Source organism: Ranitomeya variabilis, chromosome 2 (genome assembly GCF_051348905.1).
Source record: "Ranitomeya variabilis isolate aRanVar5 chromosome 2, aRanVar5.hap1, whole genome shotgun sequence".
NCBI lineage: Eukaryota > Metazoa > Chordata > Amphibia > Anura > Dendrobatidae > Ranitomeya > Ranitomeya variabilis.
The window spans coordinates 314,165,513-314,177,804 of record NC_135233.1 but is presented as its reverse complement, the minus strand read 5'-3'; the positions used below and the strand labels follow the sequence as shown (position 1 = coordinate 314,177,804).

Below are 12,292 nucleotides of genomic sequence, written 5' to 3'. Positions count from 1 at the left end.
GGACTTATACATACAATATACATTACAGCATAACAAACACATAGATCAAAATAGATACCAAGAGGAATGAGAGCCCTGCTCGCAAGCTTACAATCTATGAGAAAAAAGGGAGACAGAAAAGGTGGATGGTAACAATTGCTTTCGTTGTTCGGACCAGCCAAAGTGTAAGAATCGGGTGTTCATGTAATGCTGCATGAACTGGTTATCAGCCTAAGTATGTAACAGTACAGACACAGAGGGCTATTAAATGCATGAAGCATGTGAGAACATCATGCGAGGAACCTGGTTATGGTAAAAAAAATTTGAATGGGCAACACAGAGATAGTTAGGTTAATGTATTAACCGGTGTAGTTCATTCCAAAGGATTGTCGCTGCATGTGAAAAGTCTTGGAGACGGGAGTGGGAGGTTCTGATTATTGAGGATGTTAACCTCAGGTCATTAGCAGAAGGTAGGGCATGGGTAGGGTGGTAGACTGAGACGAGGGAGGAGATGTAGGGTGGTGCAGAGCCACGGAGTGCTTTGTGGGTGAGGGTAATAAGTTTGTACTGGATTCTGGAGTGGATGGCTAACCAGTGTAATGACTGGCACAAGGTCGAGGCATCAGTGTAACGATTGGTGAGGCATATGATCCTGGCTGCAGCATTCAAGACAGATTGGAGAGGGGAGAGTTTGGTAAGAGGGAGACCGATTAGAGAATTACAATAGTCCAGACGAGAATGAATTAGAGAAACAGTAAGAGTTTTTGCAGAGTCGAAAGTAAGAAAGGGTAGAACTCCAGAAATGTTTTTGAGGTGCAGATAACAAGAGCGAGCCAGTGATCAGTTGTGGGGGGGAGAATGAAAGCTCTGAATCAAGTATGTCCCCAAGACAGCGGGCATGTTGCTGGGGAGTAATGGTGGAATCACACATGGAAATGGTAATGTCGGGCATAGGTACATTAGTAGAGGGAGGAAACACAAGGAGTTCAGTTTTTTACAGGTTCAGTTTCACATGGAGGACATGATGTTAGAGACAGAGGTAAGACAATCACTGGTGGTTTCTAAACAGGCAGGCGTGATATCAGGAGAAGAAGTATATAATTGGGTGTTATCTGCATAGTGATGGTACTGGAGTGGAAACCGAATCTACTGATTGTTTTACCAATAGGGGCAGTATACAAAGAGAAGTGAAGGGGGCCTAAAACCAATCCTTGAGGAACCCCAACAGTAAGGGGAAGATGAGGGGAGGAGAAGCCAGCTAAAGATACAGTGAAGGAGCGGTCAGAGATATAGGAGGAGAATTAAGAGAGAACGGTGTCCTTGAGGCATAGTGAGGAGGAGCTGTTGATCCACAGTTTCGAATGCTGCAGAGAGATCTAAGAGAATTAGCATGGAGTACTGACCATTAGATTTAGCTGTTAGTAGATCATTAGAGACTTTAGTAAGGGCAGTTTTAATAGCGTGTAAAGAGCAGAAACCGGATTGCAGAGGGTCGAAAAGACAGTTATCTGAGAGATAGCAGATAAGACGGGAGTGGACCAGGCGTTCCAGGAGTTTAGAGATGAAGGGAAGATTAGAGACAGGTCTATAGTTAGTGGCACAGTTTTGGTAGAGGGATGGTTTTCTAAGTAATGGATGTATGATGGCATTCTTAAATGAGGAGGGAAAGATTCCAGAAGAGAGAGTTTGAATATTTTTGTTAGGTGAGCGGTGACAGCTGGGGAAAGGGACTGGAGGAGATGTGAAGGAATGGGGTCACTGGTGCAAGTGGTCAGGCGAGAAGATGTAAGGAGACTGATTACTTCTGTGACTGGTTCAAAGTCAGAGAGTGAGCTAGGTGCAGTGGGGGAGGGAGGACAGTGCATGGCATGAGGGGATTGGGAGATAATTTCCTGTCTGATATGGTCATTTTTTTTTTTTTTAAATAATTGGCCAGATCGTCAGTGCGGAGATCTGTGGATGGGGCCTGCACTCTTGGGTTGAGTAGGGAATGAAAAGTGTCAAAGAGACGTTTCGGGTTATTGGCTAGTGCCTTGATATTCTTGATGAGCCTAGGAATCAAAGGAAGAGGTGGAAAAAGGTACGAAAGATGAAACTGAGACCATGGGATGACCAAGGCGTCGTGACAGACCGCCATGGGGGTCGCAAAACCAGCCATGAAACGAGGGACTTTGTGATTCATATGAGACGCCATCAGATCGACATCGGGAGTGCCCCACCTCTGACAGATCTGTTCGAACACAGTGGGATTGGGAAACCACTCACCTGATGACAGGCCGTGGTGACTTATGAAGTTGGCGGCCCAGTTGGAATGTGCACCGCTGATATTGCTGACATGTGCCGCTCTGCCCAAGCCAGAATCCATGAGACCTCTAATATGACGGACTCGCTGCGTATTCTGCCCTGGTGGTTTATGTATGCCACGGCCATGGAATTGTTGGATTGAATGTAAACTGGACGGTCCTGCCAGTGGAGAATAGAAAGAGGTAAATGGCTCTGATTTCCAGAAGGTTGATGGACAGAGAGGTTTCCTGAGAGTTCCAGCAGCCCTGGACTGTGTGTCGAATGAAGACCACCCCCCATCAGAGGAGATTGGGGGCCGCTGTGGCAACTTGCCAGTGGAGAGGGAGGAATGATCTCTCGTGCTGAATAGAGGGAGAGCGACTCCACCATGCCAATGACTGCTTCACTCGGAGAGGCAGAAATGCGGTGCGATCCAGTGAAGAGATCCTTTTGTCCGAAGCTGAAAGGAGGGTCAGTTGGACGGTCGGGTATGAAACCATGCATAAGGGACAGCTTGCTTCAGAGCAATCATCTTGCATAGTACGCTCATGCAGAGTCAAAGAGATTGTGGGGATGATTGAATCCCCTGAAGGAGTGCCCAGATTTGTTCTGGAAGAAGGACTCTGGCTAGAGCGGTTTTCAACAGCATGCCTAGGAAAACTAGGTACTGGGCCGAGATCAGAGATGACTTTGCTGTGTTAACTACCCAACCTAGATGGGTAACAGTGTCCAGGGTAATCTGTAGACTTTATCTCGGAACGATGGGCCCTTGATAAGGTCGTTGAGGTAGGAGATGATTACTATCCCCTTGGAGGGCCATGAATGGCCTTGACAGTCGCCATAACTTTCGTAAACACTCTGGGGGTTGAAGCCTGTCCGAAGGGGAGAACTGTGACCTAGTGGTGGTCCCCCTGGACCACGAAGCCGGAAAACCTCTGATGCGCCACGCAAATCGGAATGTGGAGATGAGCATCCTGGATGTCCACCGAGCAGAGGAATTCTTTGGGTTCCATAGAGGCAATCACCACGTTGAGGGATTCCATCCTAAAATGAGGGAGATGCACCTGCTGGTTTAGTACCTTGAGATCCAGAATCGGACGGAGTGAGCCATCCTACTTTGGGACCATGAAGAGGTTGGAATAGATACCTGAGTAGCATTCTTGAGAGGGAACGGGTACTATGACCCCTGCCCGGATGAGAGAGAAGATGGCTTGAAAGAAACCAGGGACTTGGGCTGGGACTCTTGGAGGGTGGAACATGAAGAAAGGTCTGCATGGGAGAGAAAAGAATTCTCTCTTGTAGCCTGTGGTAACGATGTCCTTAACCCAGACTTGACTACGGAGAGCCACGCGTCACGCTAAAGACAGCCACCCATCCTGATCGGATTTTCAAGTAGGGGGTGACCTGTCATGTGGAAGAGAATCTATTGTATCAGGACCCTGAGGACTTGGTAGAGCGATCATTTGGGCGCCATGCCGGGGCAGGTTTGAAGGACTGCTTCCTTCTCTCTCACTGGGCAGGAGACCGGTCTCATTGAGATGCGGTCCCAGGGATAGGAGAACGGATGAAACTGAAGAGAACGTCTCCTGGTGAATGGATGCTTATGCTGTGGAAGAGAGATGCTCTTGCCGCCAGTGGCGTCCGAGATGAGATGATCCGTAGAAGGGGATATTGGTGAGGGACTTTTTGGATCTCAGGTCCGCATTCCAGAACCCTGCGTATGGCTACTATATTGTTTGTAACACCAGCAGAACAGCCGGTAGCATCAAGAAACGTGGCAAGCAAATATTTACCTGTGTGGGCAATCTGGTCTGCAAGATCAGCCAGTTCGTCCAGCGAGGCTGCTGATAAGATTCCCTGCCGAAGGAGTTTTGCCCAGGTGGAAACTGACTTGGCCACCCATGTGGAAGCAAAGGCAGGACAGAGAGAGGCTCCAGCAGTCTCAAAGCCGGACATGGCTAGGGCCTTGATCTATCTGTCAGTGGAGTTTTTGAGAGAGGAACCATCAGGGAGTGACAGGAAAGTCTTAGCGGTCTTAGGCGTGAAACTGTTGGGGTCCACAGCCAGGGATTTTGCCCATTTGCTGAGGAGACCGGAACCGAAAGGTTATAAGATATCCAACTGCTTTCTACCTGGAAAGCGCTTATCCAGGTGCTCGCACTGTTTGGTAAAGATTCCTTCAAATTCCTTGTGGTTGGGAAAACACCCAGGGGAAGGTGTTTTTACCTTTTTGAATGAGAATGAGTGATTCGGGGAAGGACCCTCCTACTCCTTTTTAATATTTTGGGTCTGATGGACGACAGATATGAGGTTGTGTAGCATATCTGATTCGGACTCTGAATCAAGGTCAGACTCCAGGACACCTCAGGAAAGGAGGAGTGGCATACTGAAGGCATCTTGAAGGATGCAAAGGGGAAGCAGATGAGGAACTGGAGTGTTCTTGCCTCTTGGACCTTATTCTTGGTCGTGCTGAGGGTGACGGATGGGTGCCTCCCATTCTTCCTGAGAAACGATTGGAGCACTGGTGGCATCTAAAAGGTTAGGTAAACGTTCAAGGACCTATACCAGGGACTGGGACACATTGGTTATGTCAGTTACTGATTGAGAAATAGCATCAGCCCACTCTGGGGGAGGGGTTGTGCTCTCGTTCTGGGTGGTGAGGGGCTCCTGTGAGGCTTGCACAGTGGATGGCTGCAATTTGGGCAGAAATCCGAGTCCTGACCTGTGGGCCACTTCTTTTTGCAGATGGCACAGGCGTAGTGAATGATAGTGGGGGAGGGATACGGGCAAAACCCCATGTGTCTGCATATATAGACCTGGGGCTTAGGGAGGCTGCAGAGGAAGGCTAAGTCTAAGAGGGAAAGAAACAAACACCTGGACAGAGCCTACCCTGTCCTGGATGCAGAGAACTTCGTCTGAGTGGATCTGTTCGCCAGTTGTGAAGAGACAAGCTCTGCAGAAAATGACACAGTGAATCCGCAGCTGAAGATGTAACGCTGTCGGAGGCAGAATGAAGCAAAAAGGCGGGCCTAGAAATGACGTGCTGAAAGCCTATGCTGTAGGAAATGAAACCAGTGCTCCCATAAAAAGGTGTTGATTGACTGGCGCTCAAGAGGGGGTGTGAAGAAGCTGCCTGAAGAAATTTAACAAGGGTTCTCCTAGGAGGGAAAGCGCGGGCCCTCGCGTGCTGATTGGCTGGGGCGCAGGAGGGGTTTGGGGCCAGAACAAGGAGAGTGGAAGCCTTAGAAAGCTGGGGACTAAATTTAAGTGTAGTTTTCAGCACTTCAAAATTTGAATGCTGGAAAGAGGAGAGGAGCTGTGTTCTCCTCTATCTTTACTGATGCCCCCTGCCACCTTGAAGAGGGACTGTGGAGAAAGTGAGGGCAATACCTGTTTGTCGAGGTCCTGACTTCTTCTCAATTCAGAGGACAACATTAGGCGTCCTCCTTCCTGCACCGTCGAGTTCCTAGATGGTGCCGAGGGTTTTGTCGACCGTGAGGGGGTACGGTCACTTGAGAAGTGACAAGTCTCTTCCTCCCATCCCGCTTTAGGAGGGGGCTGAGATGGGGGAAAAGACAAGGACAAGCCGCCCTGAGACACTCTTGAAGTCTTTCGGCGTAAGGTCCTGCCCCACACACCAGTGAGGGTACAATGTGGATGACACCACACTATTCTCTCAGTTGCTTATTTTTGGGAAAACAGGACGAGAAGTTACACCCTGTTACCCTTCAGAGAAGAACCCTAAAAACAAATGTAAACGATCAATAACACCGCATAGTGACCTAAGGAGAAAAAGACCGTTCTGGAATCAGATTTCAGGTCTGCCTCCTACTGACACTAAGTTAAAACGGTGAGCCTTGTGCCTGTCGGTGGGTGTACACTGCTGAAGAGGAGCGAACTTTTTTTTTTTTTTTTTTTTTTTTTTTCTTTTTGTCTAGTGCCGGCCTCACACTTATAGATAAAGAAATTTTAACTTTATTCTTCCTGGCAGTGTTTCGGTTTCAGTCACGGGGCGACAGCGGCGCTGGTTCAGTCACCACGCTGATTGTTCAGATCGGCAGCTCTAACTGTGCCCGCGGCCCTGACTTACAGCCGGCTCTCTTAGCAGTTGGATGACCCACCCCCCCATTCGCCATGTAGTTGTGGTCCAAGGGTGGGACTCAAATTTATCAGACGTGTATGTGGTGAGTATGGGAATATCACTTTAAAATAAAAAGCTCTTCAAGGCAGGGATAGAAACTTTGGGGAGCTCTAAAGACCCTTCCAAGTCTCAAAAAGAAGGTATCCACTGGATACCATGTTGAAACCATAGTGAGACTGGTATGATGACATTGATTAAAAGGCACTGACCCTGGATGGATATGTACTTAGTGCTTTAAATTTAGCTCTTCAGAGAGAGATTACACAACTAATCAGATTCTGTCACAGGCAAAATCCACCACATCTTTTTTTTTTTTTCTTCCTCTCTGTTCAGCCTAGATTGCCTTGGCGCTTCTTCTTCTAGCCATGACTTGTGTCTGCAGTTTTCTGCCAAAAACTCATGGGTTTCTCACTTTGAACATGGACCATCCTCCTGGTGCCATAACAATATAATCCTGCTGTCTGCACAGCTACCCAATGATTCCAAAATGCAGTACTACCCTGCTAAATATTGTCATAAAAATGGTGCTCTTAAAATATATGGTGCCACATACATAGTGCCCCAAAATAATGGTGCCAACTAAATGGTATTGCTGATAATAGTCTTACCATACTTGGTGTCCCTTATGGTATAGTGCAGCACTGTGCTAACCAAAAGTTATTGTGATCTGGACCTAAATGTGTCCACACAGTCCCCACAAAATAATTGTACCAATTAGAGTGCTCCTATGGGAACTTGAATCTCCTCCTGAATGGTGAATGCCCACAAATTCTCCTCCCAAATGAATAAAAATAATTTTCCCAAGCAATGTTTGCTTAACAGTAATAGTGCCAGTAATGTCAGAGGCTGCAGCATGACGCATCAAGGTCATTACTCCAGCATTGGCCACGTGCCTGATGGTCTGTGGTCTCCTGAGCTCCGCCTGTGTGTTCTTCATCCTAAGGTCACAGACATGGTTAAGTGGCGCTTACATCTGGCCTGATTCACTTAATGTACAGTGGCATGTAAAAGTTTGGGCACGCCTGGTCAAAAGCCCTGGGCAAACATTTAGGCTGCATCAGAAGCCCATTATCAGGTAGCAGACTCCTTTCAATCTCATGTCCGCCTGACCTGTATGGTATCTTGGAATGTGTGTAATGCGTATAAGTCACGTGCAGCCTGAATGGAAGTATTGTGGCAGAAAATGGTTTGAATCAAATAGAGGAAATACATGTCGGAGAGTTAGATGTCAGATACACAAGTAATCCGCATAGATGTGGCATCTGCCCTAGTATTGGGTACATCCCAACAACATAGGAATGTCTTCTGCTTGTGCATTTCTTTTGGCATTTTTTATTATTATTATGTATTCTTAATGTGTTTTTCCTCTCCTTAGGTGTGCAAAAGAATCTGCTCACAAAGACTTCAAAAAGGCCGTTGGGGCGTTTTCCGTAACATTTGATTCGGAAAGTGGTCAGCTTGTCATCCTGGTAAGCATTGCCGTTATCTGTCATACCAGAATCTAAGACAATCTGCACTTGTCCTTTTATTGTTGGAACACAAAATATTGTAAAAAAGGACAAAATGTAAAGATTATACGACTGCGACTGACACCGAGGTTAGATCGTCCAATGTTAGTTTATTTTGTGTCGCGTATAAAGTTTGCATCACTATGTAACCGTAGGCGAAGGTTTGTGATAAATGAGTGCTGGGACTGCTCGTCTATATAAAGGGAGTGTGTTGGCATAAAATGACTGTTCAAACCAAGCACTTTTACTCCCTTGGCGTCACCATTCCATGCACCTTCCTACCTCCTTACTTTGCATCCCGTACATTGATGTGTACTGTAATGGCGGGATAGTCAAAGTCTTTGTAATTTTCTTTTACTTCTTCATGCCTTTACATGGGGGCAACCTAGTGCAGATGACAGATTCAATTTATTTATTGCTCAAGTGTATCTAGGATTAAAAGATGGTGTGTGTGTGTGTGTGTGTGTGTGTGTGTGTGTGTGTGTGTGTGTGTGTGTGTGTGTGTGTGTGTGTGTGTGTGTGTGTGTGTGTGTGTGTGTGTGTGTATATATATATATAATCTCTATCTCGTGTGTATGTAATTATGTGATATCTTTCCCACGCAGACCTAGGATCTCCATATTCACAGCTAACAGGCCTGTGTATCTGACTCTTGCAGTTCACGTCCTCTCTTCGGTACTGTACATTAGCAAAACGTATGGCTGCAAGGTCAAAGTACCCAAGCTTTCCTAAACCTCATAACAAACTGATATTCTTGTTTTTGGTGCTAAATATTCTGTTCCCACACAGTTATGCAATATGTTGGTCTAAAAAAGCCCTGAGGAACCTCTTGCTGCTCCTTAATGTATGTATCTGTAGAAGACGCTGAGAACTTTACTCTCTGACGTCTGTATGTGGCAAGTTCATCGGGTCAGCACAGTCGCTCTGATTGACAGCCGCTCTGATAAAGCTCTGAGCTCGGCTTTCTGACTGTTTTAACCTCTTACACGTTGGGATCAGTACAAATTGTGACTGGAGAGGGACTTTTTTTTTATAACTTCATTGTTCCCGAGGCTGGTTCTTTACTGACAGCCCCGGGCAGTCATGGGAGTCAGATTTGACATACCTGTAATTACTATATACTAAAAGATATGTAAAAAAAAAATGTGTGTATGTATGCACATATATGTGTATACAACTCTCGACTTTCACTTTTTTTTTACATTCACTTTATCTCTTTACAGTCTGTCAATGAAGTTACTATTAAAAGGGCGAACATGTTGAGCGACATGCATTTCCGAAGCCTCCGGACAAAGTTGTCTTTAATGCTGAGGAATGAAGAAGCCAGCAAGCAACTTGAAGTATGTAGACATTAATGTCCTTTTTACGATGCAGCCATTATTCTCTGCAAGTCAAACTATTAGGTGTCTTTGGAACAAGTTTCAGTATCCTTCTTTGCTCTACATTCACATTTGCGTTGCGGATTTCTTTTTTTTTTTTTTTTCCATTGTACGAGCTTAAAAAAAAATAGGTCTTCCATTACTTTTACATTGATAATGACCTATCCTAAGGATAGGTCAATATCTGATCGATCGGGGCCCAACAACCGGAGCCCCTGCCAATCAGCTGTTATCAATGGCGGTGGCCGCTGGCCAGAAATACTTGCGGAGCTGGCGATCTTCTGGTAGTGCCCGCCGCAGGGTATTGCCATCTACCTCCTATTGATTTGAATCGGAGGAGGATGTGCAGTACCAAGCCCGGACACTACAAGTAGATGGAGCACCTCAGCTAATTAGTTCTTCCGGCTGGCGGCCAACACCGTTAACAGCTGATCGTCGGGGTCCTACCTATCAGGCATTGATTACCTACCCTAAAGAGGTCATCAATGTAAAACTAGTGGACGGCGTCTTTAATGCTGTGATCTGCTGCATATGTGACGCTGTTGGTGCCTAATTGACCCCCGCTACTGAATTTGGGGTCTGTTGGGTTCTACCAAGGTGCCTGTAATTTTGTCTGAAAATTTACAGAATTGCAAATGCGACATAAACGTCGACAAAGGTTTTTTTAATAGCCTCCAACGCTGGTGTGAACACAGCCTAAGGCTGACAAAACATCGACCTTGCTTGTCTCAGTACCCGGTCTGGCCACCTATTATGTAGCTCAGGAGATATGGCAATCTGCCTGGATATGTGAAACTCTCCTTATTTTATACCTTTTTAACCCCTTAAGCCCCAAGGGTGGTTTGCATGTTAATGACCGGGCCAATTTTTACAATTCTGACCACTGTCCCTTTATGAGGTTATAACTCTGGAACGCTTCAACGGATCCTGATGATTCTGACATTGTTTTCTCATGACATATTGTACTTCATGTTAGTGGTAAAAATTTCTTCGATAAGACTTGCCTTTATTTGTGAAAAAAATGGAAATTTAGCGAACATTTTGAAAATTTCGCAATTTTCCAACTTTGAATTTTTATGCCCTTAAATCGCAGAGATATGTCACGCAAAATACTTAATAAGTAACATTTCCCACATGTCTACTTTACATCAGCACAATTTTGGAACCAAATTTTTTTTTTGTTAGGGAATTATAAGGGTTAAAAGTTGACCAACAATTTCTCATTTTTACAACACCATTTTTTTTTAGGGACCGCATCTCATTTGAAGTCATTTTGAGGGGTCTGTATGATAGAAAATACCCAAGTGTGCCAACATTCTAAAAACTGCACCCCTCAAGGTGCTCAAAACCACATTCAAGAAGTTTATGAACCCTTTAGGTGATTCACAGGAATTTTTGGAATGTTTAAATAAAAATGAACATTTAACTTTTTTTCACACAAAATTTACTTCAGCTCCATTTTGTTTTATTTTACCAAGGGTAACAGGAGAAAATGGACCCCCAAAGTTGTTGTACAATTTGTCCTGAGTATGCCGATACCCCATATGTGGGGGTAAACCACTGTTTGGGCGCATGGTAGAGCTCGGAAGGGAAGGAGCGCCATTTGACTTTTCAATGCAAAATTACCGTATTTTTCTGACCATAAGACGCACTTTTTTTCCTGAAAATGTGGGTGCGTCTTATGGTAGGGATGTAGTATGTGGGGAGGGGGGCAGCAGTGAGTGGGATCGCACTGTTATCCCACTTCAGGATGTCCCCGCTGCCCGGAATCAGTGCTGGGGAAACCACGATGATTAAGTGCAGTGAATATTCATTAGCGGCTCCTCGCCCACCTATCAGCTGAGCCGAGAGCAGCAAATGAATACTGCACTTAAGCAGGGACACACATGGCTTTCCCAGTGCTGATTCCTGGAGCAGCTGGGGAGATCTGTGTGTCCGGGGGAGGAGGCAGCAGCAGCAGGGGCCAGGGGAGAGATCGCTGCATACCTGCCTGGGCTGGACGCTGAGAGCTGTGCACAAACAGGACCTGTGTGATGTCAGGAGTGGGCGGGCTGGAGCATCACATGGCAGCACAGAGCCCTCCCTCTTCTTGACATCATCACAGGTCCTTCAGGCTCTCCACTGGAATCTGCAGCTTCCTCAAAACCTGTGCTGTGGAAAGGCAACAAGAGGGAGGGCTCTGTGTGCAGTCATGGGATGCTTTTATCTCACCACAGTGTGGCTGGCTGCCACAATGAAGAGGTTAGTCTTTACAAAACACAATAAAGCACTCTGCCACTCCTTTGGTGAACTATAACTCCCAGCATGTCATAGGATCTGCAGGACATGCTGGGAGTTATAGTTCTCCCATGGGATTTTAAAGCAGCACTCCAGTGTTATTTTGCAGTGCTGGAGTGGTGCTTTCAATATAAGCCCTGTGCCCCCATTCTTATACTCACCCTCCAGCATCTTCATATAGTACTTCAGACACCACACTGGTCCCGCAGCTTCCAACATAATAACAAACTATTATATATAATAACACCACATATAATAGTATGTTATTTATGTTATTAAATATTTTACCACATTTTTTTGCTTCAAATATTTTTTTTCCCTATTTTCCACCTCTAAAACCTGGGTGCGCCTTATAGTCCGGTGCGTCTTATAGTCCAAAAAATACGGTAACTGGAATTGAGATGGGACGCAATATTGCGTTTGGAGAGCCCTTGATGTGCCTAAACATTGAAACCCCTCACAAATGACACCATTTTGGAAAGTAGACCCCCTACGGAACTTATCTAGATGTGTGGTGAACACTTTGACCCACCAAGTGCTTCACAGAAGTTTATAACGCAGAGCCGTAAAAATAAAAAATCATATTTTTCCACAAAAATTATTTTTTAGCCCCCATTTTTGTATTTTCTCAGGGGTAACAGGAGAAATTGGACCCCAAAAGTTGTTGTCCAATTTGTCCTGAGTACGCTGATACCCCATATGTGGGGGGGAACCACCGTTTGGGC

The 12,292-nt window shown here is 45.7% G+C and overlaps 1 protein-coding gene across 4 annotated transcripts in view; it reads left to right on the top strand.

The window, feature by feature from the left end:
• Positions 1–12,292, top strand: part of FMR1 (fragile X messenger ribonucleoprotein 1) — a 73,221-nt gene that overhangs the window by 32,666 nt on the left and 28,263 nt on the right. For all 4 annotated transcript variants that reach the window (XM_077285249.1, XM_077285248.1, XM_077285246.1 and 1 more), the window contains 2 exons: positions 7,779–7,872; positions 9,135–9,251. In XM_077285249.1, the coding sequence (XP_077141364.1) occupies positions 7,779–7,872; positions 9,135–9,251 (211 nt within the window). The remainder of the gene's footprint in view (positions 1–7,778; positions 7,873–9,134; positions 9,252–12,292) is intronic.